General features: G+C 39.4%; 1 protein-coding gene across 1 annotated transcript in view; it reads right to left on the bottom strand.

Annotated features, from left to right (window-relative positions):
- Positions 1–24,989, bottom strand: part of CNTNAP5 (contactin associated protein like 5) — a 272,802-nt gene that overhangs the window by 28,596 nt on the left and 219,217 nt on the right. The window contains exons 15-19 of the mRNA XM_017740228.1: positions 16,089–16,216; positions 15,743–15,913; positions 13,440–13,658; positions 7,408–7,647; positions 5,271–5,495 (exon numbers count right to left, since the gene is read on the bottom strand). Coding sequence (XP_017595717.1) covers positions 5,271–5,495; positions 7,408–7,647; positions 13,440–13,658; positions 15,743–15,913; positions 16,089–16,216 — 983 coding nt within the window. The remainder of the gene's footprint in view (positions 1–5,270; positions 5,496–7,407; positions 7,648–13,439; positions 13,659–15,742; positions 15,914–16,088; positions 16,217–24,989) is intronic.

Genomic DNA, 24,989 nt, shown 5'->3' with positions numbered 1-24,989 from the left:
TGTTCAACCCTTCCTGCTCTACGTAATCCAATTACAGTTCCCTTGTTTTCCCTTGTGGACCTTCAGAACATCTCTTGACCCTCCAGTATGGCAAAATAATCTTCATGAGTACAAACATGTCCATGAATTCAGCTAATGAGACAGATCTTTCAGTTCTCTCCACTTGGAAAGCAGAGATAGAGATCTGCCAGAGTCCTTGGCTGAATGTTGTGGCAGCTTCTTCTTTCAAGTTAGTTTTGCGCACTTAAAAATTTAAAGTGCCATATGCTAACAAAAACAAAATAAAATTGCGTTTGGGTGCCTAGTCCACCTCTTTCCTCAAAGACTTTTTAGTGCTGGATTTGAAGTGAAAACACTAGTCAGCATTCCTATTTTCTGTGAAGTGTGCTTACAGCAGGGGAACATCTTAGTGACCAGTGTGATTTCTAACCACGGAAGTTTCTCTCTTTAGATAAATAAGCTGATAGATCTCCTGCCACCCCAGCCCTGCCTACTCATGGTACCAAAGCCAGCTTCCCATTTAAGGCAACTGCGGAAAATTTCTTTTACATTCATCATTACTGACCAAACTGTCTCTGGCCCCTCACTCAGTGAACAACATAAGATTTCAGGGGCCAACTGCAACAATTGCTTGACATTACATTTAGAAGACTTCTATGCTATCTGCCATATAATGGCTGTGAACCAGAGCTAGACTGGGAACAATCCTCAGTCACTCAGTTGCTTGTCTCCTCCACAAAGCTGTCTCCCATACTTCCCAATGTGCCTTTCTTTCCTGCTCCTGCTCTGTTAAAAGCAGCAATACCTGAACTTTGTCACCATTTCTCATTTCGGTCACATAAATTGTGCAGATTGTTCAGTGCCTGCTGCAAGTCTGTAAGGCACAAGGTGCCCTCCAAGGGGAACTACATGAGCAACAGTGTAGTCGAGAGGGTCTTTCTGCAGCAGTTAGCTAATGTCCCAAAACTAATACCCACAAGGGAGCAAGGAAAAAGAACCAGAAGAGTCATCCCCCAAATCCACCCAAGTCCTATTTCTCCTATTTTAGTTTTGACCCATTAAACTTCAGAGTATTCAGTGTAAATAGGATGCCTCAAAGACTGAACTGGATTTTTTTCATCTCTTTTCCACTGAGTAAGAAAAGCTTTGGTTGTTGGAGATGCAGCTCAACAGACTTGAAGGCAAAAACAATAGAGAATTTACATGCTTTCAATAGAAAGGTTGTTTCTGATTTAGAGACAGGAGGAGATTACAGGTGATTATGAGTTTATAAGAAAAAATGAATCAGTAGCTTCTCACTAATATTTACTTTTTTTTTTAGAGTGTTAACTCAGCTTACCTTTGTTACACATTTTGATTTCTTTTCCTATTCACTTCAAATGTCAGCTGATTTTAAGACTTTATAGGCCAGGGAAGTGGAGCTGATATAAGTCCTGCTACTGTATGCTGAGTATCAGAGACCTAAGAATTACTCAAGCTGTTTTTATTTGCACTGCTGTTTTTAACTGTGCCTTTTTCCTTGTCTTTAATCTTTCCTCTTCAAAGTCAGAGTCTTGCTTTCCAAAAGAAATGGAGAGCAAATGTCAGTGTGATGGCAATAGATGCTGGAAAGGTGGAAATAGAAAAGAAGGACTCAAAAGGTTTAATTTCTTATGAGATTAGATAATAAATACAGATAATTTTTCAATCACTCTAGCATAGTTTGAGATTCTATCTCTCTTCTTTGATGCTAGCTACCTGCTTTTTTTCTAGATTAGGAATCATATTGTTTCCATGGAGAAAGCCAACAAAACTGAGAATCAAAGACTTGTGAAAACATTTTCTAGACAATATATTTCATCATATTCATATCACATTTGATTACTTGCAGGGGGGTAGGAAACATGAAGAAAGGAGAAGCAAAGTTTATTTCTACATTCTTTCTTTTAACATTTTTCTCTCCCATCATTTATTATCTTTAGGGAACAAGGCACAGATAATATTATAAAGGTACTGGTAACTGTGAAATCGTGTAATTGCAAAAATGTACAGTGAAGAGCAAGCCTGGGAAAGAAAAAAATACTCTTTTCTTGGTAGTATCTTCACATGATGTGGATAATTTCTGTGGATTGACACACTGAGAAGACTAATTAGAGATGTTTACCCATTTTCTGTAGCTTAGTAACAGGCACTATAATTTTTCTACAGAAAGAGATATTAAAAATGCCAATCATTAAAGTACTGCTAATTTCTTGGATGTGGGACCAATGGGACTACATGAGCTTTACATACATACCCATCTATGTATGTGTGTGTGTATATGTATATATACACACACCCATCTATGTACAATACATACACATACATTTGTAGCTGTAATTTAAAAATCCAAGAAAGACTGGAGAGGAAAGGAACATGCTCTTATATGCATACCATTTTCAAATCATATGTATGATTTCAGGGTATCAGTACTAACTAATGGAGGAAAGAATCCCTAAGCCATCTTTAAAACCACCAGCTTTTGAAACCTTACCTGCGAACTGCCAGGACATGAGCCCATTGATCAGAGGTAAGAACAAACTCTGTGGTATGGATACGTTCTACAGGTGGGAACTGCTTCTAGAAGTATTATATAGATATAAATTTACTGAAATCAATTGATTTTAGGTAATATTCACACCTGACTGAATTAGACCATAGGTGCCCATACAAATTCACTTTTATATAATATATATATATTCACTTTTATATATTTTTATCCTTGCAAACAGTTTCACTTCTCTAATGTCAAATATTTAACATGTGAAATCAGAAGTAGGAGAAACATTCTTCTCATTGTCACTTTTATTAACTAGCAATTTGCCTACTTATTTTGTGGATAATAGAAAAGAGGAATAACCGAATACGTGAGCAGTAGCTTCAAAAATAGTTACGAAAGGTGAAATACTTAATTATATGTAGACTGTTCCAATACAGTTTTTTAACAAATGGAAAGGGACTTGGGATTATGGTAAAGAGTATTACTGCTCACCTCTTAAGCGAGAAAGTCCATTCCCATTTCTCCAGGAGCCTAACCTTTATTTAACCAATCAGTTATCCAGCAGGGACCTGGTTATGTCCTACTACACACTGTCAAACTCAGCAAGATTCCTTGAAAGTGAGCCAATAACAGAGAAGGAATCACACGCACTTCTAATGCTACAAAGGACATTGATATTCATAGTCCAGTAACTTTATGGCAAGCATAAACCTCTTGGAGGAAGAAAGAGTAACATATCTGAACATTATTTTCATTGGAATAATTTCAATTCCAACAAGACTAAAAAGTAAAAGGACATGAAATTTAACGAATTATTCCATTTGGGACAAAAGGCAGAGAATATACATGACTGAAATGACTGTCTTGAAAAAATGTCACAGAAGCATGCACTGAGTAATCCTGAAGGAGACTTTCAGGAGTTAACAAAGGTCAGCTAGTTATCTTAATCATTCTTTGCATATAGTGCTACACTTTATAGTCCAGAATTTTGGAACCTGACATCTCACCAACCCTCTAAACAACTGTTACCACCTTATTACAAGTAAATAAAAAGAGGTGCAGGTCTGAGAAAAGCACCATTGTTTGTACTGCCTGACTGTGCTGAGACCTGCACCACCTAATTTCTACAGGTACTGAGAGCGCCTGTCTCCACCTAAGCCAAAGCTGAAATCTGCAGATGCTGCAGCTGACAAAATGAAAGGTCATTTTCATTTTCATGAGCTCTGCTCCTGCTGAGCTGCTACAAGACATCCTGATGTCTTGATCCCAACCCCTTTCCCAAGCACTATTAGAGACCCCCTTCTAGAGCTCCACAATTATAGCTTGCTTATAGTGTATTCTATCAATAAAAGTCAATTGACTTATGTTTCTAAGGTCATTTTAGATTACTGTGGCAGCAGTAAAGGTGATTTAAATGGATATTGCATTGTCATTAACTTTAGGGCTATTTCCAATTGCCTGAGTGGCATCAAAAGACCTGAGTGAAACTGAGAAGCAGATTCCAAGGTTTTACCTCAGCAGGGGCTAACCTCCATCACCCTGGAACTACACACTAGAATATTCATACATCCAAAAATCATAAACACTGGTCTACAAGAGCACATTAGAGATGGAAATCTGGGACTGGACAGGAGAGGGTGAGGGTCACCTCAGTAGTCCCACCTCCCTGCTGCAGCTTCGCTTGGTGTAGATTGGCTCACGCAGTTATTATTCCAGTTGCCCCTCCCAGGGATGCCAGCCCCAATGCTATCCACATGACATAACCAAGAGATAAACTACTGAAAACTCCATATTGAGAATAAAACCTTTTTTTTTTTTCAAATCTTCTAAGGCTTTATTTGACAGTACTTGAAAGCTTAGTTATTCTGGAATTTTCAAGGCTTCAGAGTGGTCTGGGTCATTCAGTCAAATCTACATATTCAACCATGTGACATTAACTTTCTATTGTTTGCCACAGGCAACTGACTCACCAATACTCTTACTCATCATTTCCAATGCTCCAGTGCCTGATAACTCTTGAAAAATTCAAATTTCCCCATTTGTCTAAGATGATGTTTGTCTGGAATGAGTTTTCTGAAAGAACTGCAAGGACTGAGGAGCAAGAGTTTTACTGAGAAGACAAAGGTCTATGCCCCTAAAATCTTAACAGATTTTCAAAAAGTACCCATGTCAAGTATCTTCAAACAGGAAATGGATTTACACTTCATGTTTTGGTGAGTAAGCCTAGAAAACTTGGACATATTCTAGCTTTAATATTCAGACATACTAGCCATATTCCATTGAAACAGTCCAGTGAGGAGCAGTACATGTGCCAAGACAGAATGCAAAAGATAGAATTATAAATATATTTGTGCACCAAATGCTCTTGTACATACATAGTATTTCTCATTCCCTTATCTTGGTGGCCTAATGGATCTCAGTGTGGAATAAATAGCAAGGAATTACTATTGTACAGTCCTGCCAAATGGAAGTCAAAGCACATTTTAAGCCCCAACAGCATGATTACTCAAAGACTGACTAGGCAAGTGTAGCACTGAATGCCAAATAAAGGGACATAAACAAGAGTAATGGCCATTTTCACGAACTGAACACCATGAAGTTGATAAAGTTGCAGACACAGAAATGAACTTAAATCAGTGCAAAATTCTATACTATTCTCCCACAAAAAAAAAACCCATACAAACAAACAAAAAAATCCCAAAAAACTTCAGTTACACTGGTCTCCCTTTGGTAGCAAATCAAGGCTACTTACCATTCTTGGAGAGAATCACAGCCAAATATTCATGAAAGTAGGTGTTGATGTACAGCAGAAGGCTTGGAGTGTGTGCCGTGAGAAAGCTGAATGCAATATTCTCCTTGGACACGACAGCATCCACATAAATGGCAGAGCTTGAGGTGCTTGCATTCTTTGTGACAGGATAAGGTTCTTGGAAAGTATAGGTAACAGAAGTGCCGGCTTCAAATAATGCAGAAACCTCTGAAAGCATATATAAATAAACCAAAGGAATTATTTCAGCTACTGCATCTTCAAATCTTCCAGGCAGGGATGGACAAGAACTGACTGCCTCAGAAGTAGAACACTGCAAAACACCCCTGATCCATCACCCTTCCTTCATTTGTATAAGCAGTGTGTCCTTTCTTCCAGATTGTTTGTCTGACAGAAAGAGTAACAGTGTATGGAGACATAAATTCAACTGTTTTAGTGCTGGAATCAGAACTCCATGAGATGGAACAGCCCAAATGTCTATCAGACAAATAAATGCTTTGTTCACCATCTTGTGACAGTGACATGTAAGGCAATATTCTCTGTTGTGCCCCCACAATAGATTTGTTCTTTCCAGTCTCCTTTTTAAAGAAATTAATTATTAAAGTAACACACTGACCAAAGACAGCCAGTAAAGGAAGCTTACTGGGGAACTTTGGGAGCATCAAACGAAGAGAAACATCTACCTGTGCATCCTCAGATCCTAGGAAGTCATGCTTCTGTTTCCATTAAACACAACATAGTCTGACTATGAATGACACAGGACAACAGCAGGGTTTTTCTTCAGTGAAGTCAGGATGGTGACTCTCCAGTAAAGCAGCTTCACCTTTACAGCAGCATCTTCTAATGGGACACTATGTCGGTGTTTGAGATGTCTGTTGCAACATCCGTGCCAAGCCCTCAGCTTTGGTAAGTGAGCATAGTTCCACAGACTGCAGTACAACTGTCCTGCTTCTGGCCAGGATGAGGTCAACTTTGCAGTAGCCAGGGCAGGGCATGGCTAGGACCTGGAGTTTATTCTATACCACCCCACATCATTTTCAGGGGATGGAGGAAGGGCTCTCTTCTGGGTCAGCCTAGCTGGTGGCGGAAGGAGGTGAGAATTGTTTGCCTCTTTCTTGTATCCTCTACTGTTACAGTTACTGTTTGGGTTTTTTTAAAAGTCACTGCTGTTTCCAGTAAATCGTTCTTATATCAATTTATGATCTTTACCTTTTGTGCAGTAAAGGCAGAGGCAGAGGGGAGAGGAGAGTGAGTGAGATCACTCCACGGTTTCAGTGGAATCACTGAATTTGAGAATACCATTCCTAAACCATGACAACAGCTAAGCCAATTAACACCAGCAGATGATGCAACCCATTTAGCAAACCTGTTGCATTTGTGAGGTGGGGGACAACCATGGAAATTAAAAATTCACACTGCACCTTGTTACTGAGCAGTGATTTTGTAGCTCCAAAAAGCCTGCTTGATAAATTAGATGTTCCTTATTTGCCCTGGTTTTTTTCTGTTGCTGACAGCACCTCCTATAAGCCACCAGATAGGTTCAGTGAGGACACATTTACCAAAGACTGAGCCATGCAAATCAGTTTTCTCCTGAATGCTTCATGCTTATTCTAAAGATTTCTTAACGTTTGGATGGCTTGTCACAAGAATGGCAAAAAAACCCATAAAAAGACTACCTCTTTTTGTCACATCAGTGCTCTAAAACTTTGTAAAGAAAAGCTCTTAAGGATTTGTTAAGGTGAACAAAATAAGACGAGGTTTAAAAAACAAGCCAACTAAATATTCAGACATGGGCAAACACCTGCTATGAAGAATTTCAGCCCTTTTCCCTATCATCTGGGGATAGATATATGCAATGGAATACAGGAATCATAGTGGGATATAGCTGTGAACTTCATTAGTACAACTAACACCATTTTAATTTCTGAGGCCAACACTGAAGTCAACAAAAGGAGGTCTTAGAGCCTGCTTAAGACAAACACTTAGTAACACTGAACAGGGACAGCTGATAATAGAACATCTTGAAACAGGGGGACACCAAGGTGACATGGGTGAAATGGTGCTGTAATTCAGAATTATTCCACAAACCACTAAAGTCTTGGGATCAAAGCATGCTGCCTACCTTCCTTGCAGAAAGGTCCTTCATAGGCTGAGTTGGTACAATCACAGAAGTAACCATTATACTTCTCCACACATTTTCCTCCATTATGACACAGGTTCCCGTAACTGCTGCAATGTCCTGGGCATCCAGGTTTAACACCAGGTGTCATTTTAGCTCTCTCCTCGAGGTCAAGTTTCTGTCCATTTAAATGCAGAGATCGAATGCATCCCAAAAAGCCCTTCTGTCTGGAAGCTGTTCCCCCTGAAAAAGAGAAAAACAGACATGCACTCACTGGTGAGTCTGCACAGTAATCAAAGCCATGAAGTTCAACCCTGAGGTACAAACATGAATCCACAAATTTAAAAAACTATTATATATCAATGTGTACAGTTGCAAAAGATGACAGATGGACAGCCTTGGAAATTAAGGTGTCTCTCTATTTTTATGAAAGGACTAGAAAGCTGTATGTGACACTTTGTAATTCTTGTCTTTTTTGGCTTATCTACTGCCCTGTCTGACATTAAAACTGCAAATTCATTTAGAAGAAAGATTAGTTTCTTCATCTTATGTCTGCATATCACCAAATACATGAGAAAACTAAACCAAAAATGTTGGGGTTTTGTTGTTTTTTTCTATTTGTTATCTTAGTACAAACACCCTAATCCCACCAGCAGGAGAGTTACACATGCTGATGAGTCCAGATAGCAGGGATGAATCATGTTCAGCACCAGACCTGCTGGCTGAAGGGAAATGACTTGAGTCTGAATTTATGCATGACTGCCCAGCCTGATGTGTTGCATGTAAATGGCTGTTGTAGGCCTGAAACATGAGTTCAGTTCACAGATGTGTTATTTATTACAACAGATGAACATGATTGCATTTCTTCCTGAAGACCAGGCCTGTATGCAAGAGGGCAGTTCAATCTCTACAAGATAACTAGATTCATATCTGTCGAATGGAACTGCTAACAGTGTTACAGTGAAGGCATTTTCCCTAAGAGGTAATCTCTGAGAATGATAATAATGATGATTGTTGAAGTTCTCTATGAAAATATAACAATTTTTCTTATCATAGGCTTTTTTTTTGGCAGTTGCCAATGTTTTTCTTTTGAAGATACTGCAATTTTGATTGCTGCTAGGAAATCTAGTTCTGGTCCAGGAGTTATCAGCATTTGCAGACTCTTAAAAGCTAGCTTTATTGGTGATGCTCCTGCAAAAGTAGTATGAAAGAACTTATTATTCTTCTGTAGAAGTTGGCTCTATTTCAAAGCATATGATTTAAGAGATTATATCACTTGATAAGCCCTAGCAGAAGAGCATTTGTTTTTTTCCATAAATTAATTAAAGCAAGACTTTTTCAAACTAAAGAGAATGCAGCAACAGTCTGAAAAGGAACTTCACTCAAGGCCTAGTGTTCTACTACACCATTCTGTCATACTTTTCTTTCTGGAACATTAATAGCAGAAATACTGGATGTGAATTAGAGTAATTGAACTATAGATAGTATGCATGAGACACATTTATTCCATGCTCATTTTCTGACACCTTTCTCAGAGAAGTAAATATTTTTAAGTTTCTCTTTAGCCAGCTATTTCTTTCAGGTGAGCAAACGTTAGCTCACTTATTTTAAAGACCCTTTGAGGACAAGAATCAGGCCTTCTGCATTTGCTGCACTGCATACACAATCCTTTTATTTGGAGACTTTGTTCCAAAACAAAACATACAGAATTTTCAGTAAAGACCATGTAAGTAGAAATGGGATTTCTCCCTTTAAGGCTACTGGATACTCTGTTTTCTTTTGCCTGGAGGCCACCATAAATATCACAAGGATGAATGACAGCTTCCTTGCCTCTTCTCTGCACACATACAAATCCCAGCTATAATATATAAAAAATGAGTAAAAACTATTGCTAACTGTTCTATGGATGTCATGTTTATTGCACTACTCATATTCTTATTGCTCTCTAAAGTGCTTTGGAAAGCCACATGAAGTTTTTCACTCTTCTATTTTCTGCAGAGCATAGAGCTTAACACAGACTAACTACATGATCCTAGACCAGTATTGATTAAGCAAATCTATTGCTTATTTTTGGCAGTTTTCTTCAATTGACTTGACCTAATCTTCATATACACTCCCGCAAAGCAGAGGAAAAACTGAAAACAAACAAACAAAACTCTTCCCCAAATTAGGTTTTGCAGATTCTTCCAACTCTAACAGAAGCCTGATGGGCTAGAAACTTTAATGGATGAAACCTAAATGTTTTATTCAGGAAAACAGATTTTAGGATAAGCCTAAGGACCGTAAATACCAAGGCTGAGGATGTACTTTGCTGAGTGGAGGTAACAGTCAAATGAGACATGCTGTTTTCAGCAAGGTGTTTATGTAGCCAAATTCTTCCGAGGAGCCTTTGGGAAAGGAAGGGAGAGTCTGAGAGGAAGAGGCAAGAAGCTCACAACTGAGCACTCACAGCATAGTTTGGTGACACAATTGGATAAAAAATTAACATTCTAGCAATGAGGTGAGGATTTGCTTTAAAAAAAAAAAAAACAAAACAAAGGACTTTTTGTTAGTAGAAACTGGATTAGGGAGGCTGAAAATAAGTATTAGGAGCATCCTTGCTTTGTGTAACTGATACAAAGAAAAGGAAAGGATGGAGAAGCATAGGGATCATAATCAGGAGTAGGAGAACTTGCCATGGTGTTCCTCAGAAGACCTTCAAGTCATACTTTTTACTCTCAAGCTGAAAGATGTACAAATCATACAGGATACACAAGAATTAGGCATTAATTCCTCCTCTTGGCCTCCAAAATATTCCAAGGCATTGACAAATGCTTTTAAATCCAACAGTAAACAAACCCCTTCTTTTCCTATAATTCCTTGTCTCTGTCTCCAGAGAAAGCTTCTCAGATGTTGACTTTCTCTGGGTTATGTTGCCTTTAGCCTGTCTACAACAGAGGAGATTCACCCAAGGATTCATTCCTTGCTCACTTGCTCCCAAGACAAAACTAGGAACCCAAACACTTAGCTTTGCTAATTTCCAAAATGTACCAAACAAATAGCACAAAAACTGCTGACCAAAGCTTTGTACATCAGATTAATTTCTCAGGATTTTTATTTTGCTTCTCTGATGTTACCAGTCTGAGTTCAAATCCTGTTCTCAAAGTGGTCTGGGAGGACATTCTTTCCCATCCCTGTGATGGATCTCACTCCTTCACCAGTAGGGTAAGACAGAGCTTCATCTCAGACTATGCCACAAGAGGAGATGATGACACAACTACTCCAGGACCACAGGAATAGCTGCACTACACAAAACTATGCCACACATTTTGAGTACTGAAAACAACTGTCCATTGAAAGGAAAGGTTTTTGAGTGCCCCTTCCAAGCAAGTAATTTGCCGAATTGGCTCGTTACTGTGCAGTTTGGTGCAGTTGATGGTACTTAGCCTGCACATTTGTTTGGGGCTTGCTCCTTCTACTGTACTTTTTTCAAATTAACAGAAGAAACCTGACCAGGTACAAGGATATCCATGCTCTGACTGAGGATTATAATGCAGCCAGAAGCAGTTAGATACCCAAGACCCACTACAAGAAAGGCAGAAATGGTTTTCAAATTCTTTTAGGCTGCATTAAAATCCAAGCTTGTTTGAGTGTAGTGGCAATACAAAGTCATTTTTCTCTTCCACTTCACACACACACAGAACTATCTCAGAAGCCTGCCACACACCGTCATTAAGGCTAGAAACCCCTTAATCACTGTCAGTATGCAGAATGCTGCAGAGACAAATATGTTGTGGATTATAGGGGGAGTAGGGAGTAATATGTGCTGCTGCTTCCTTCCTTTTTTACAATGGTGTTTACACATTTATTTTTCAGATGGGTTAAAATTCTCTCTGCATGGTTGAGGTATTAAATCAGTAGCTTTTTATTACAAGATTCGAATGAGACTTTCAGTAGAGACAAACTACATCGCATCTGTGTATTGCTGGACTTCTGCCACCTTTCCCTGGAGCACCCAGGGACAAATAATGCCAGAATCATGAGGCTGCCCAGGTTTCCAGCTCTTCTGACAGCTCTCAGGAAAACTTAGCAAGTCACAGATAATTTTGGCCTTCAATATGGCAGAGTTAAGGGCTGAAAAAGCACTCCCAAACCCATTTGTTTTTCTGTTCCTTTTGTTCCGTAAAAGTGCAGAAGGCCAACAGAATGCAATATATTTATTACACAGTGAGAATTTTTCACTTCTTGGCTGAAATAAATACCTGTATCCTAACGTTTACTGTAAACACTCACTACAATCAGAGTACAATCAGTTGGAAGTCACTGCTGGAATCAACTGGTCCAACCTGCTCCTTAAAGAATGTCTACATTCAGATGAGGTACGAATTCACTTCTCCACCAAAACTAATGGGACCTTCTTGGCAGAGCTGCTCCCCATCCAGTCAATCCCCAACATGTGGGGATGCTGATGCTGTTCTGTGGCAAGTGCATGGCTTTGCGTTTGCTGGCAAGGGCTCCCATTGGCACATTGCTCTGGTGGGGTCCTTAACTACTATGGATTTTCATGACACAATTCATCAATTATGTCACTTTAAAACCACCATGCAATTTGCACAGCTAACCTGTTTATTTCACTGAGGCTGAGCAGCAAGCTTACAGGCAGATACTGCTTTTCAGATTGAGATGGTAAGCAGTTGATATATATGACATATCCAGTAGATCACCTATGATAAACCCATTATATTTAGTCCTTTAGAAAGAAACAACCAAAAAATCTCAAAAGTCTATTCAGTCACTAAATCTGTAATTTTCCTAACTGGAAACAGTATGTTGGCTAAAATTCTCTGATGTGTCTAAGGTGTCTGGCAGCCCAAGCCTGCTGCCTCCAGGCCTGGCCTCCCACAGAACACGTTCTTAGGATCAACACAGTATTTGAAAAACATGTGATTAGCAGCATGCTTCATACCAGAAAACAGAAACCTTGCTCTGTGACAGCCTTAAGCCTCCCTTCTGTGAGTTCTTCAGTGAGCTTCTCTCCAGCTGAGTGTAGCAGAGATCATTTTAGGTATAAATCACCAGCTGTATGGGAAGGACTCCTGACATTGATGCTGCCATATCTATTTATTAACAGAATAATTCTTCACATTCAGAGCCCAGTAATTACTGCACACATACACAATAAAAAGCTCAAATAAATACCCTGAAAGCTACTTAACTATAAGGGTATGAATATACAAGTAAACTTTATTAAAAGGCATTGACAGATTGAGGTTTGCTACAGCATTTCAGCTAAGAAGATCCATTTTAAGGAAGGAATCAGAAGTTACCTTAAGGGCCCTTCATAAGAGCAAATACAACCCACTCCATCACTGAGCAGATTACTCAGAAAGACAGCATTTGAAAAGAGAGAATTCCCTTTGTAATCCATTATCATATTATCAAATACAAACTAGTCCCAGTCCAGGTTCCTTGTGCAACGGCAATAAGTAAACAAAATATATGTAGAGATTTTCTTCTTCCTCTTTTAATTTTCTTTTTTGTCCTTTAAAAAATCACTTTCAGATGAAACACCTTTATTTGCATTGACTGTGTTCATACTTCTCTCACTCATGGACTCTCTAGCCAAATAAAGGTTTTTGTAGGCATGCTTGAAGGAACAAACTTTAAAGACCCTACTGTCATCAGGTTTTGCCCAGAAACTTGTATGACAAATTTATGACTTTTACAATGTGCCTAAAGAGAGAGGTCACATTTTTTACAGCAATTTACACAGCTAATGCTGCACAAGAAGAAAGGTTATCAACTCTTCGGCAATAAATACATTTCAAGAGTTTGGCCCTAAAAATAACATGAAGAATAGCATGGTTAAATTATGGTTCGTGCTTTGAGAGTAAAGGCAGTTGTTGGGGTTTACTTCATGTTGCCTATGCAGGAGTAGAAGAAGAGAAAGCAAAATCAAGCCACCACATGCAAGCTCAGTGGTGAGACAGGAGCATTCATTACCAAAGTATATGAAATACTGTTGATATCTACAGGAACCCTTGGATTGTCCCTACCTACAAATAACTGGCTGTTGAGTTGCAGGCGGAAGTGTCCCTCAGCAGGGGCCTCCAGGACCTTCTTGGGGAGGTTGTCCACCTTCAGAGAAGTTTCCTTGAGGTTCCTCTCTGCCTGGATGTAGTGCCACTGGTTGTCATTCAGGGGTGTGGGAGACTGCACAGTGGCTTCTGTGGGGCCATTCCCGACATCTATGGAGAAGGTGATCTCCTTGGGGGCTGGAATAGATAAACAGATGTGAAGAGGAAGTGAAGGTCTGAATTAAATCGTGGTTTTGACACCAAGAAATCTCACATAAATATAGGGTCCATTAACTTTTATGTCAGCAAATAGTACAGGATCATTTACCTCCCATCTCCTACACAGCAGCTTATACATAAATTTAAGCCTGCAGCCTCACTGTTTGATCTCTGCTGTGATTATGCTTGGTTGTGGGTACCCATCTTTTTTGGCTATAACAATTACAGTGCTCTAGAAATGGCACTTCTCTTTTTGAAATGAAAGTGCCAAAGGCTGCACAGAAGTCAAACAATGGTCCAAAAAGATTTTGGACAAATAATGCTAAGAAGGAAGAAAGGATGAAGATCTTTCCAACTAGATCTTTCAAAATGCAAGTACTTAACCATTACATAACTTGGCTGCATGTGGTATGAGAGAATCCTACAAGCATTTGCTCGCCCAAGTCTGACCCAAGATGCACAAAAAAACTAATGAGCAAAACTAGTTAATTGCTGATCCGAAACTAAAGCTGTATATGTAACACACATCTAGAGATAATAAGGCTCCTAGAAACAGGACAATAATTGCAAAACAAAAGCCACATAAAGGAGTCCACCTTGCTCTGCTGGACTCCTGAAAGGGGCTAGAACCTTTTAACATTCTTGCTACTGATTATTTTCCTCTTCCTTAAAATGCTAAATGCACCAGGAAGACCAAGAACCAGGTCCACACATCACACAACCAGAAGGTTGTGGACTGAAAATTCCTATAAACCTTGTTATTTCAAGCCCAAAAAATTGGGATAGGTCTGTTTTTAGAAGCTGCTTCTTAGATAGTTAAGATAGGAAATGCTCCATAGGGACAGACAAAGATCTATTCTGAGCCCCTGCATCTGCTAAAAAGTCACTTCCCTTTGAAGCAGCTGCTTGGTGGAGCTTCCTTGATACAAGGCCTTTAGGCTGCAAATTCCATCTGGCAGCAAGAAGCACAACAACAAACTACTGATGAGAAGCCTAAGTCTAAAAGATCTTTCCCAAACTTTTAAATAACTCATTTCTCTAGGAGGACAGATGTAACACACATCCAGAAGCTTTCACTGAACAATCCTCTTAGTTTATAGTATTTGTTATATTTGATGCCATTTTTACTTCCATATCCCTGAGAATAAAATGCAATACACTGAAGTACAACCAAATTGGACCTTGATGTGCAATTAACAGTAAATCACACCTCATTACCTTGTGATAATGCACCACGACATTTACCACTGGTTTAATGAATTGAAGGGCCTTGGGGCCCTGTTTTATTAAACTTTATTTTGGGGTTATTATAAGCATATTATCAAATGCATAGCACTCAGTTTGTTTTCCCTAAGCTTGACAGAATTTGGAATACACATGTCATATTTCATGTCAAAGCTGCCACACTCTTTTGTCACTAATAAATATTTGAACTCATCCCAACAGGAGTGAGGCAAAATCTCACTAATTAAATTCCATGCAATTGTCCTTATACACTGAGAAGCAGTTACACTACACTCACTTAATAGATTTTGAAGTATTCAAGATCCATTACAACTGTGACTAACTTATCTTGCATTATTGTCCTGTCCTTCTTAAGCTCTCACCTCGTAGCTGTACCATACACACTGAGTTCCTGTGAAACACTAGGGCTGCATCAGGCTGGGCATGTTACTGATACGGAAATAAAAGTAACCATCAGAATGGCTGCATTAAATTTTTCAACTTTCAACTAAAATTACAGCCTATAGGTACATCTAACCAGTAGGTTTTTTTCTCTAAAGAGCAAAAAAATAAGTATTGGTGTCGAAAATATAAATTCATACTTGTTTGTTTAAGAAAGATAAATCTAGCCATAGTAAGATTAAGTGTAATGAACAAGGCCATACAAGGAGACTCTGACAGGAGAGGTAGGTAAGTCTAGATAAAAGTCTTTATGTCCCCATCTTATAGTCTCCAGGCACCTCCAAGCCTCTCAAGATGGCAGAAAATATGTCCTTCCCAGTTCTCTGCAACTGTCAGATTGGGCAAATACACCAAGATTTCTGCGCAGTGAAACTTACAGCTTATTTCAATTCGTATGAAGTCTTTAATCCCAAGGTTTTCCAAGAACACCCCGGATACGGCGGTAGTTTTGAAGAAGAAGGAGATGTCCGCACTGACCTCGGCGTGGAGTGTGGGGAAGTGCAGGTAGGAGGCCTCCGTGTTGAAGGAAGCAGCATTCCAGAACTGCCCTGCAAACACAACCCCCTTCTCTGTAGTTAATTGGTGCAGGACAGCAGCTGCAAGCTGCATGTGGAAAGCCACCTTTCATCAGAGAAATAGTTTTTTATAAAAAAAGACAACAACAACAGCAAAAAAAGAAGGAACATTCTGTACCTATGGAAATTGAGAAAAGCTAGTACTCACTGTCTCCATAGCAACGCAAAGGGCCAATTTTCCAAGCAGCCTCGGAATTTGATCTGTTTGTGTCAGTGATCACAATCTGAGTTACAGGCAAATGGTCTTTGAAAGCAAGGAGGCCGGTATCATTTGTCCTGGATTTTAATACACAAACAGAAAGAGACAGATTAACCACAGACAAACCCCCCAGCACTCCTCATGCAAGGCAATACTTAAAAGACGCTTAGTTAAAGATGAAAGATCTTTTGCAGAATTACCTGGATGAATTATGACAAGTACACACAGTTAAGACAGTATGTTCCCATGTATGCTCTATGTTCATATGCAATACTGACCACTGAAGACAGCATTTGGACACATGATACTGGCTGGGATGGGCTGTAAACCTGCTTCAGCTGTGTAGAACAATTTTGAAGCTGAGGAAGAGCACTGCCATGCTGACTAATGGGCATTAATGTAAACTGGGCTCTACTGGGTTTCCTCAGCAGGATGTATTTACTGTGGATCAGGTCTAACTCTAAGTCTGCATTTCTATAAAGTTATCTGGAGACAGATAAGGGTGTTTATGCTGGCTTTATGCTTCACCCGAGCAGCAAGAGGACAGGTGATGCCTGTTCCACCATGCTGTTAGCACAGGGAAGCCAGACAATTACTGATCCAACTTCAAGATGGCTGGGACACAACTGACCCTGCACAATGTAAAAACAGCTGAGTTGGCAGAGTGAGTTTGGACTGAATCAATCCCTTGCGTTGCATGCCAATGGACATTTTGTGTCAGCAACTGAAATATTCAAGGCAGATTTTCTGCATTGTCTTCTTGTGCTTGTTTAGCTGGGCTTGTTCTTCAGCTGTGACTAAATTACACATGGTTGCTAGAAAGGAACTGGAAAGATTGATTCCTGAAGGATAATTTCTTTGTTTTTAATCTGAGTCAGCTGGACAAAAAGTTGTCCTCAAAATGCAGCGTGATGTTTCATGGCAGGCCCTTAAGTCCACCTAGTGACTTTGGCTCTGGCAGGGTACAGAGATGTGCATTCATCCCACTGCACTTCATGAACCCAGCCGAGTCCCTCAGGCACCAACCCTGACCTTGCCAGAGCAGAACTGCCCTTTCGAGGTCTCTCTCTATCGATTGATAATAGAGAGGTGAGTGCTCCTGAATCTCATCTCCACAGTGATGTGTTTTTTCTTCTCCTTTCCTCAAGGTTAAGGTTTGCTGTACATCCAGGCACATAAGTGTGGCAGAGCATCCTTCATGGAACCAAATCCCAATAGTTTCGGAGAAAGGATCTCTACCTCTTCATGGCCCAGCAAACTGTGTGCAGGGTCTGGATTCAGCTCACCTGTCTGCTCACAGGTGAAAAACTACATCCTGCACATGGGGATGGCAACATATCCAAAATGCCAGTAATCCCAAATTTATACCCACTGCTCTGCCAGGCAGGTGTGACAAAATGCCTCAGGAAACAGGTATCACTATCTGAGTGATAACACTGCCAAAGAGTCTGACATTCCAAGCAGGATCCCAGACCTGCCCATATCCTGCTTGCAATGCCAACTTCCATAAATGTTCCAGATATGGGAAGGGACACAGACTTCTAGCAAAGAAATAATAATCAGAACAAACACTACAGCTGTGCTCTGACACACAACCTCAAATGTTTGTTTGGTTAAGTGCTCTACTCTGATTAATGTTAGACAAAAATAGGAGTATTTTGATCTTTTTTATAAAGGCTGCATACATTGCATTTATTTTTCATTGCTTCTAATTGCATGCACCACAGTTAATTGTCTCATAATGCCAAGGGGAAAAGGAGACGTACCCTCTCCGATGCTAACATTTTCTTCTTGCTCCAGTGGGTGTCTGACATGCAAATAATTACAGACAAAGTGCAGCAAGATGAAATTCCCAGGCACGAGGCAGAGTAAGGCCTCCAGCACAGACTCAGGAGGGAAACTGTCATGTATGAATCAAAGGTACATGGTCTCCAAATCTCTTCAGAGAAGACTCTGAGTATCACACTCCTATAGCTTACTGTACCAATATTTGAAAGTTAGCATAAATACTCTTAACAGATGACGTAACTGCTGTGACAAAAGCTAAATTATTTGAGTATTTCTTAGGAAGATAATTAAATAAGGTATTCCAGTGGCTGGGAGGAAGAAGAGTAGGCAGAATGAATGAAAGAAAGGCAGAAAGATGCGTAGTAATGGAACATAAAATATTCAATACACATATGAGTAACTAAGCTGGCACTTACTTTTTTAAAACAAAATTTTTCAAAAATTGCAAAATATTTAGGGATGTTTCCTGCAAATTTATTTAAATTTAAAAAATAGTGCAGTCTTTTTACTGGCTATGATCAGCATTAAAATAAAAATCAGTATCTTTCTACAGCTAGTGTTCAAAATATCTACAAAACCCCATGAAATGGTGACATTTTAAAGATATCTATTCCACATCTCTGAAAACTGCATTGCTTATTAGATATTCTGCTGTATTGCATGAAGTTCTTTTATATCAGATTTTATGACTGAATTTTTACTACTTATATGCCGGTGTCACAGCAAACTTTAAGAACATAGCTCAAGTGTGAGAGAGAAATATATTCTAGAATTAATAAAAATCTTCACTTCTTTGTTAATGCCTTGAAAACTCAATCAAGCTTCTCTTCAAACTCAAATAGCACATTTATGCATTTTATTCTCTCACACATGGAAAAACCCCCTCATATAATGATATATATTTTCATACAAGCAGACACTGAAATAAAACCTATCAGAAAATATTCTGTCCAGAGAATGCATCAGTGTGAGGAACAACATATCTATTGTTGCAGTTAATTATTATTATTTCATAGTAGGAAATCAAGTTTTTGGTGAAAGATCCTAAGCTATTTCAGCTAAGAAATGCAGAAAAGAGAGTGGAAGACATTGTGAGTGTTTCAAATTCTGGGTATTCCTTAAATTGAACCTATTTCAGACTCCATTTCTTACAAAGCACCACAATTCCTCTTCTCTATGTGGTACACCATGGCAGCCTCTCAAATACAATGTATTATTCCTGAGAGAGGAGCAAAAGAGCTTCATGTACCTGTACAAAACCTTCCTGGAGGCACTGCTGTGGCACTACAAAATACAAATATACCAGGGTTTGGACAAAACATTTGAAATTTTGCCTGAAGGGGGCTTGGGGATCACTTCTCATGTACTACACTTTTCAAATAAAATTACTATTTTCTGATAAAAAGCATCTGCACTCTGACATGCAAATACATGATTTTGTCTTTTAAACAAAAGCAAAACCTTGTTAGATTAATTATTTTTGTGTTTGTTCCCAGAGTTCCTTTTTACTGATACGATTTTGTCTTTTAAACAAAAGCAAAACCTTGTTAATTATTTTTGTGTTTGTTCCCAGAGTTCTTTTTTACTGATACATATTTTAATTTAGCAGTTCACATACACTTAAAACCAGATTATATTTGCTTTTCCACAGCTGCTTCTCAGGTTAGCCAAACCCACTACTTTATTTCTCCTTAGTGGGTTTCACATTGCACTCTGTGGCTACTTCCATGAGGCACACCCCCTGTAAGTTAAGACCTGATTTCACAAAAATCAAGCAGGTTTCATCACTTTCCCGAAAGAGTTCCCTGCTCACAGAAAATGGTATGAATAAATTAATGAACTTGGGAAGTCGACCTCCTGCTTGCTTGACTTGGCACTCAATTTGGCACAAAATCAGATGAAAATCTGAATGTTTTGAGGGTGGAAACAACCCTCAACAAACAGATGTTTCTCTGAGCTCTTTGCATAAAGGATAGTGTCAATTTGTCATTTCCACAAGCAAAACCCAAACCAAACAAATCCAATAATGCCCTTTAAATTAAATCACTGAATTTTTTTTTGTTTATGGGTACTAAATACAGTTGGATGTCATTTGTTTATCCATGTCTGAAGATTAATGCCTACATCTACCCAAAGGACTTCCTCAATAAGCTATGAGGCAAGTCACATGTCAAACAAATGCTCTATGTCTGGACCAATTTTAAAAAGATGAAAATAATTTGCTGCTAAAGATGACAGTGCAGCAGCTGGATACTGCAAGGTGTAGTAAAGGTAAACTCACCTGTAAACGACAAATAACTATTTTGATGATAACATGATGAAACTATTTTTCTTCTTCCTGGCTACTACTAAAAGCATGCTCAACAAACCCTCGCCCTATGGTGTCCTAACTGTGTGAGCCATCATAAATTGCTAATCTCTAGGTAGCCATTTCCACATTTTTTGTAACAGATGGTAGAGCAGTGGTGCCATTAAATATAATTTATTCTCATATGATCCCCTATTGGTATGTTTTTCTCTTGCACATTAATGGAAATTCTGGCGGGATCTGAGCCTCAGTAGCTCAGATATTCAGCACAGATTTTCAGGAATACCATACATCTGGGGAAAAGAATACTATCATCAGCAGATGGCAAGGAAGCACATAAGGAATGGGCCCATGACACAGGCTTCCATCAGGAAAAGTTTTGAGGCCTGTGCAGGGCATACCATTAATAATCCAAAGGAATACATTTTAATTGCTATCTTGCCCATGAGCCGTATCCACAAATGCTTTACTGGGTAAAATAATGTACAGTCACGATAATGTAAAAAACACCAGCATGAGGGGACATACCTAACAGCTGAAGGCAAGATGCAGTGCCTGTATTTGGCTGAATTAGGGATACAGAGTTTGGTAATTAGAGTAATGAACTGATTCTTGACACCTCAGGGACTTGCTACAGTCAGCTCTCTGCAGGCAGCTCTTCCCGGTTGTTGACAAAAGCAGTCATGACAGCAGATATCCAAGACAGTTCTGTACAGACCAGGTCACCTCTGGCAGGGTCAGCTCTCAGGCTCTGGTGTTGCCTGCACTGCTTCTCGGGTTATGGATTCAGTGTGGGATAGTGGCAGAGCAAATAAAACCAGTCAAGTCTGGGCTCATCAGGGTTTCTCTGCCCTGCTCTCCTCAACCCTTCCAGTTGTAGCATCCTGGCTCTGGCAGAGCTTAGCACAAATACAGCTCATCCAAGCAAGGCTTCATTCACTTCCATTTGGCTTTGCTCCTCCTCAAACTAGGCTTGATATACTCATTATATCTCTGGGAGACAAGGTGGGTCTGACAAGACTATCCACCCTCTATTTTGTTCCCCTTCTTATCGTGTCCCATGGTTTTCCTTATTCTTGTAGTGCCCCAAAGCCACAATAAAGAGGTGAACTTTGGAAATGGCATGACTCAAATGTTTAGTTCCCCAGTGAAGAAGTCTGTTCTGGAAGAAAAAAGAGGATACTCCTCAAGTTTGAATAATAAGACTGAAGAATAGAAATAAAATACGGCCATCAGCTAGTTTTTGGAATCAACACTGTCCACCACATTTAGCTTAGATGCCTGAGCTTCTTGTACAAAATGAGTTCCAAAGATGCCTCTCTTTCTGTACAAAATAAAAAGCTGCAGAGCTCTCCAAATTCACAAGGTTTCCAAGTGAATACAGTCAGAATGGTTTTGTCTAATGACTGGCTTCAGTCAAGGGTTTGCATTTGAAGGGGAGAATGGATTCCAGACAGAGAGGCCAAAGTCGCAAAAGGACTTCAGGACAGTCGTGTGCCACCTCAGCATGAAAGAGTTTCCTCCCATTTAAATCCAAGGTTTGATGAGCAGCAAGACCTCAGTTGCCAAGGCAAGAGAATTTTGCTTGAGAGGAAAGACAGCCTGGGAGAGGCATTTGAAGATCCGAAAGATCTCATGATAGCACTATCCCTTCAGTATTTCAGTAATGCTTTATTCTTTAGGTCAGTTTAACACATCTGCCCAATCAAGAATATGTTTTTGTTTGAAACAGGGTATATATTTTGAAAGACAATCACTAATATATCTCATCTATATATAACTTGTCCCAACATTTAACTATTGTCAGTGTGGGGGAAGGGAAAGAAAGAAAAATAAAACATTTTCTGAACGAGGCTTAGCGTCAGCTTGAAGCCACTGGATTTTTATGAATGTTCCCACCCACTAGCAAGTGCTTTCAGCAGTCAGAAATCTTTCTCTTTTTTTTGGCAGCAGGCAGCCAAAGCATGTCTTACACCTTTTCAGATCTCTTGCTTGGGTCAACAAAAAGGGTGCAGTAGCAGGTGCCTCTGCTTCCTCTTCAGAGATCTCCCATTCTCCCGAAAATACCAGGAAGATTCTCCATTATTCTGCAGTGACACATTTCGCTATCATCATACTGTGTAGCTTGGAAGCACGATAAGGATCCATATGGAAAAAGATACTTATCAGTACAATGCTTTCATAAAAACAAAGGTGAAAAATACAAAAGCCCTCCCCATCTAGAATGCTTAATTATACATCCCTGTTCATCTGGCCAGGGGGACTAACTTGATGTCAAGTAAGAGCCCAAAAATAGCAGCTGGCTCAGCTGTATGCTCAGATATCATTTAAAAGTCAGCATGCCTAGAGGTGCATATTGTGTGCTGCCAAACACCTGGCACAGGACTTTGTTAGGTCTACTTTCCATTGTTTATCATTTCTTTTGCTGCTCTGAGAAATTAGTAGCTTCTTCTGCACCCAAGATTTAGTCTAAGGAAAGCAAATCAAAGCAGAATCCTAGGACTGTCTCTTCCTCAGGAGGATGCTTCAGCTATTCTGGATAGTTCCTACCTTGGAGCAGCATGATTTAGCTAAAAGGAGCAAAAATTATTTTCTGGTTTTCAACTCTGCAGCACCCATTTTATTTCATGCTGAGGCAAATAAATGCATCTACTGCTGTCTTGCTCCTTCCACTATAACGTATAGCAGGTTGAAGTCACAGTTCAGATCTTAGCAGTTTTCAGATTCGAATGCTCGTTATATATCAGGGGTCAGTGTTCTAGCAGGGAAACACAAAAGCAATCTTCAAGAGACATGAAATTCCTTATGTTTAGAAACTCTTCATAAAGGTCAGGGTTTTTCTAGCTTTTATAAAGGCAAACTCAACTTTAAAATACTACCAAAGTAAAAATTTCTCATGGATTAAAAACCAAAGCAACTGAATCCCCAAACCAACAAACAGTAGGCAGTTTAGTGGAGGTAACTTGTACGCATATTCTGTTATTATCATGAAATTAGGAGAAACAAGTAGCTCTCTGAGCTGCCAAGCTAATGATGCATGATTTCCAACATCTTTCTCCCATGAGGGTTTTCCAAAATCTAATAGAAGTGTATGCTTCCTTAACTTCCTTCTTGTGGGCTTTAATTGGCTTTTTCCCCTCAGCCTGGCATAAATTTTCATAGAATGTGTAATTTGTAATACTTTTGAGACTTCTCCTTCTCTGTCCAAGATGTTTTAAATGTGTCTACTTGTTCAAAATCATTGGGGGTGTGTGTGGGAAAACGGACATAAACACCCACAGAATAACTTGTTTAGGTCTCATTTCCTGAGGAGACTTGGCTGAAATATTATAAAGCTGCATTTAGCTTTCACCTTGCATTGCTTTTGTACGACCTAGTGCTGCAGTGCCCTGCAGTCTAAGACTGCAACCCCAGTGTCAGCCAGCATAACAACCTGCTCTGCTTGAGCAGTGAAAAATGGAATGGGAATTATGAAAAGAGCCAAGCACCAGTAAAACCAGATGCTCCTGATGCTCATGTGCAAACCTCGTCAAAAGCGCATCTGATAACCAAACATTAAAGAAAAGATAGATTAACATGCACAGCCAGGCTATTCCATACAAATCACATTCATAAGCCAATATTTACATAAACATCTTCCTGAAGAAATCCCCTTACAGCTATAATTTTTGAAAGTGAATAGTGACCCCAGGGATATAAAGGGTCCAAGCAAATAATCACACTGTCTAGAAATCAAGCAACCAAAAAGTCCAACACTTACAGTGACAAGTAATTTCTGATTTTTTTTTTTTTAATGTTCTTAAGACTCCTTACCATTACTTTCTACTCATTTTAAGTGAAGGTTTCACAGGGCTAATTCAGTGTTTCAAACACAGCAGCCTATGACAGCAAGACATTTCTTGTCTGCTTCCATTATTCATAAATTCTGAACTACTGGAGGTTAAAATATCTTTTTTTCAGATAAAGGGCAGCAGATCCTATCACTGAGTGGTCTAGAAGGGAGAGTGAGTGAGCAGAATTTTCACATGCATGTTCAGTGTTTCAAACTGTACTTCCAACAACACTCATCTGAAATTTCAGTCCCCTCAAACACAATTGGAAAGTTCACCAACTAGCTCTTGGTGGCTGGAGCGTCTCCGAGAGTGCAGAGAAGGACAGAAGATTGTGAGGTGGCCTTCCCAAATTCATGCAGCATCAGAGCACAACAAAGGTCAGAACCCAAGGAAGGCTTTAAATATTCATCCTGTGACTCCAGAATTTCCTATGGAGACTGAATCAAAGCCTACAGAAGCCAAACGACTCTTCCCATTGACCTTAAAAAGCTTGAGATCCAATGCAAAAGTAAGTTAAGGCACATTATACTGTTTCATAAGAAGAATAGGAGACTTTTTAGCAGTACATATTTCTTGTTTAGCTGTATCTGAATTTTGCTGTCTAGGCCTCAATTTTCTGCTCCAATGTACACCTATGAACCAAGCTCCTGGAGCCTTTATTCATGCAATGCTCCAGTTGAATCAACCAAAACTTTTAAACAAATAAAATTACTGGATGTGGCATTCAACAAGAAAGATTTTTTTGAAGACCACCCATCCCAGCAACCTACTTCAACCAGATGTCTTCGGCTCAAAAAAGAAATTTAAGGTGAAAGTCCAAATTCTAGCTTCATTTTCATTCTTATCAGATTATACTCAAGCCATTCAAGCATCCTGAACTATGAAACAGGAAATATTTAAGCCTTCTTGCCCTGCTTCCTG

The sequence above is a fragment of the Corvus brachyrhynchos genome, unplaced genomic scaffold (assembly GCF_000691975.1).
Source record: "Corvus brachyrhynchos isolate BGI_N302 unplaced genomic scaffold, ASM69197v1 scaffold126, whole genome shotgun sequence".
Taxonomy (NCBI): Eukaryota; Metazoa; Chordata; class Aves; order Passeriformes; family Corvidae; genus Corvus; species Corvus brachyrhynchos.
The sequence above is the reverse complement of the archived record's forward strand: the minus strand, read 5'-3'. Positions and strand labels throughout refer to the sequence as shown.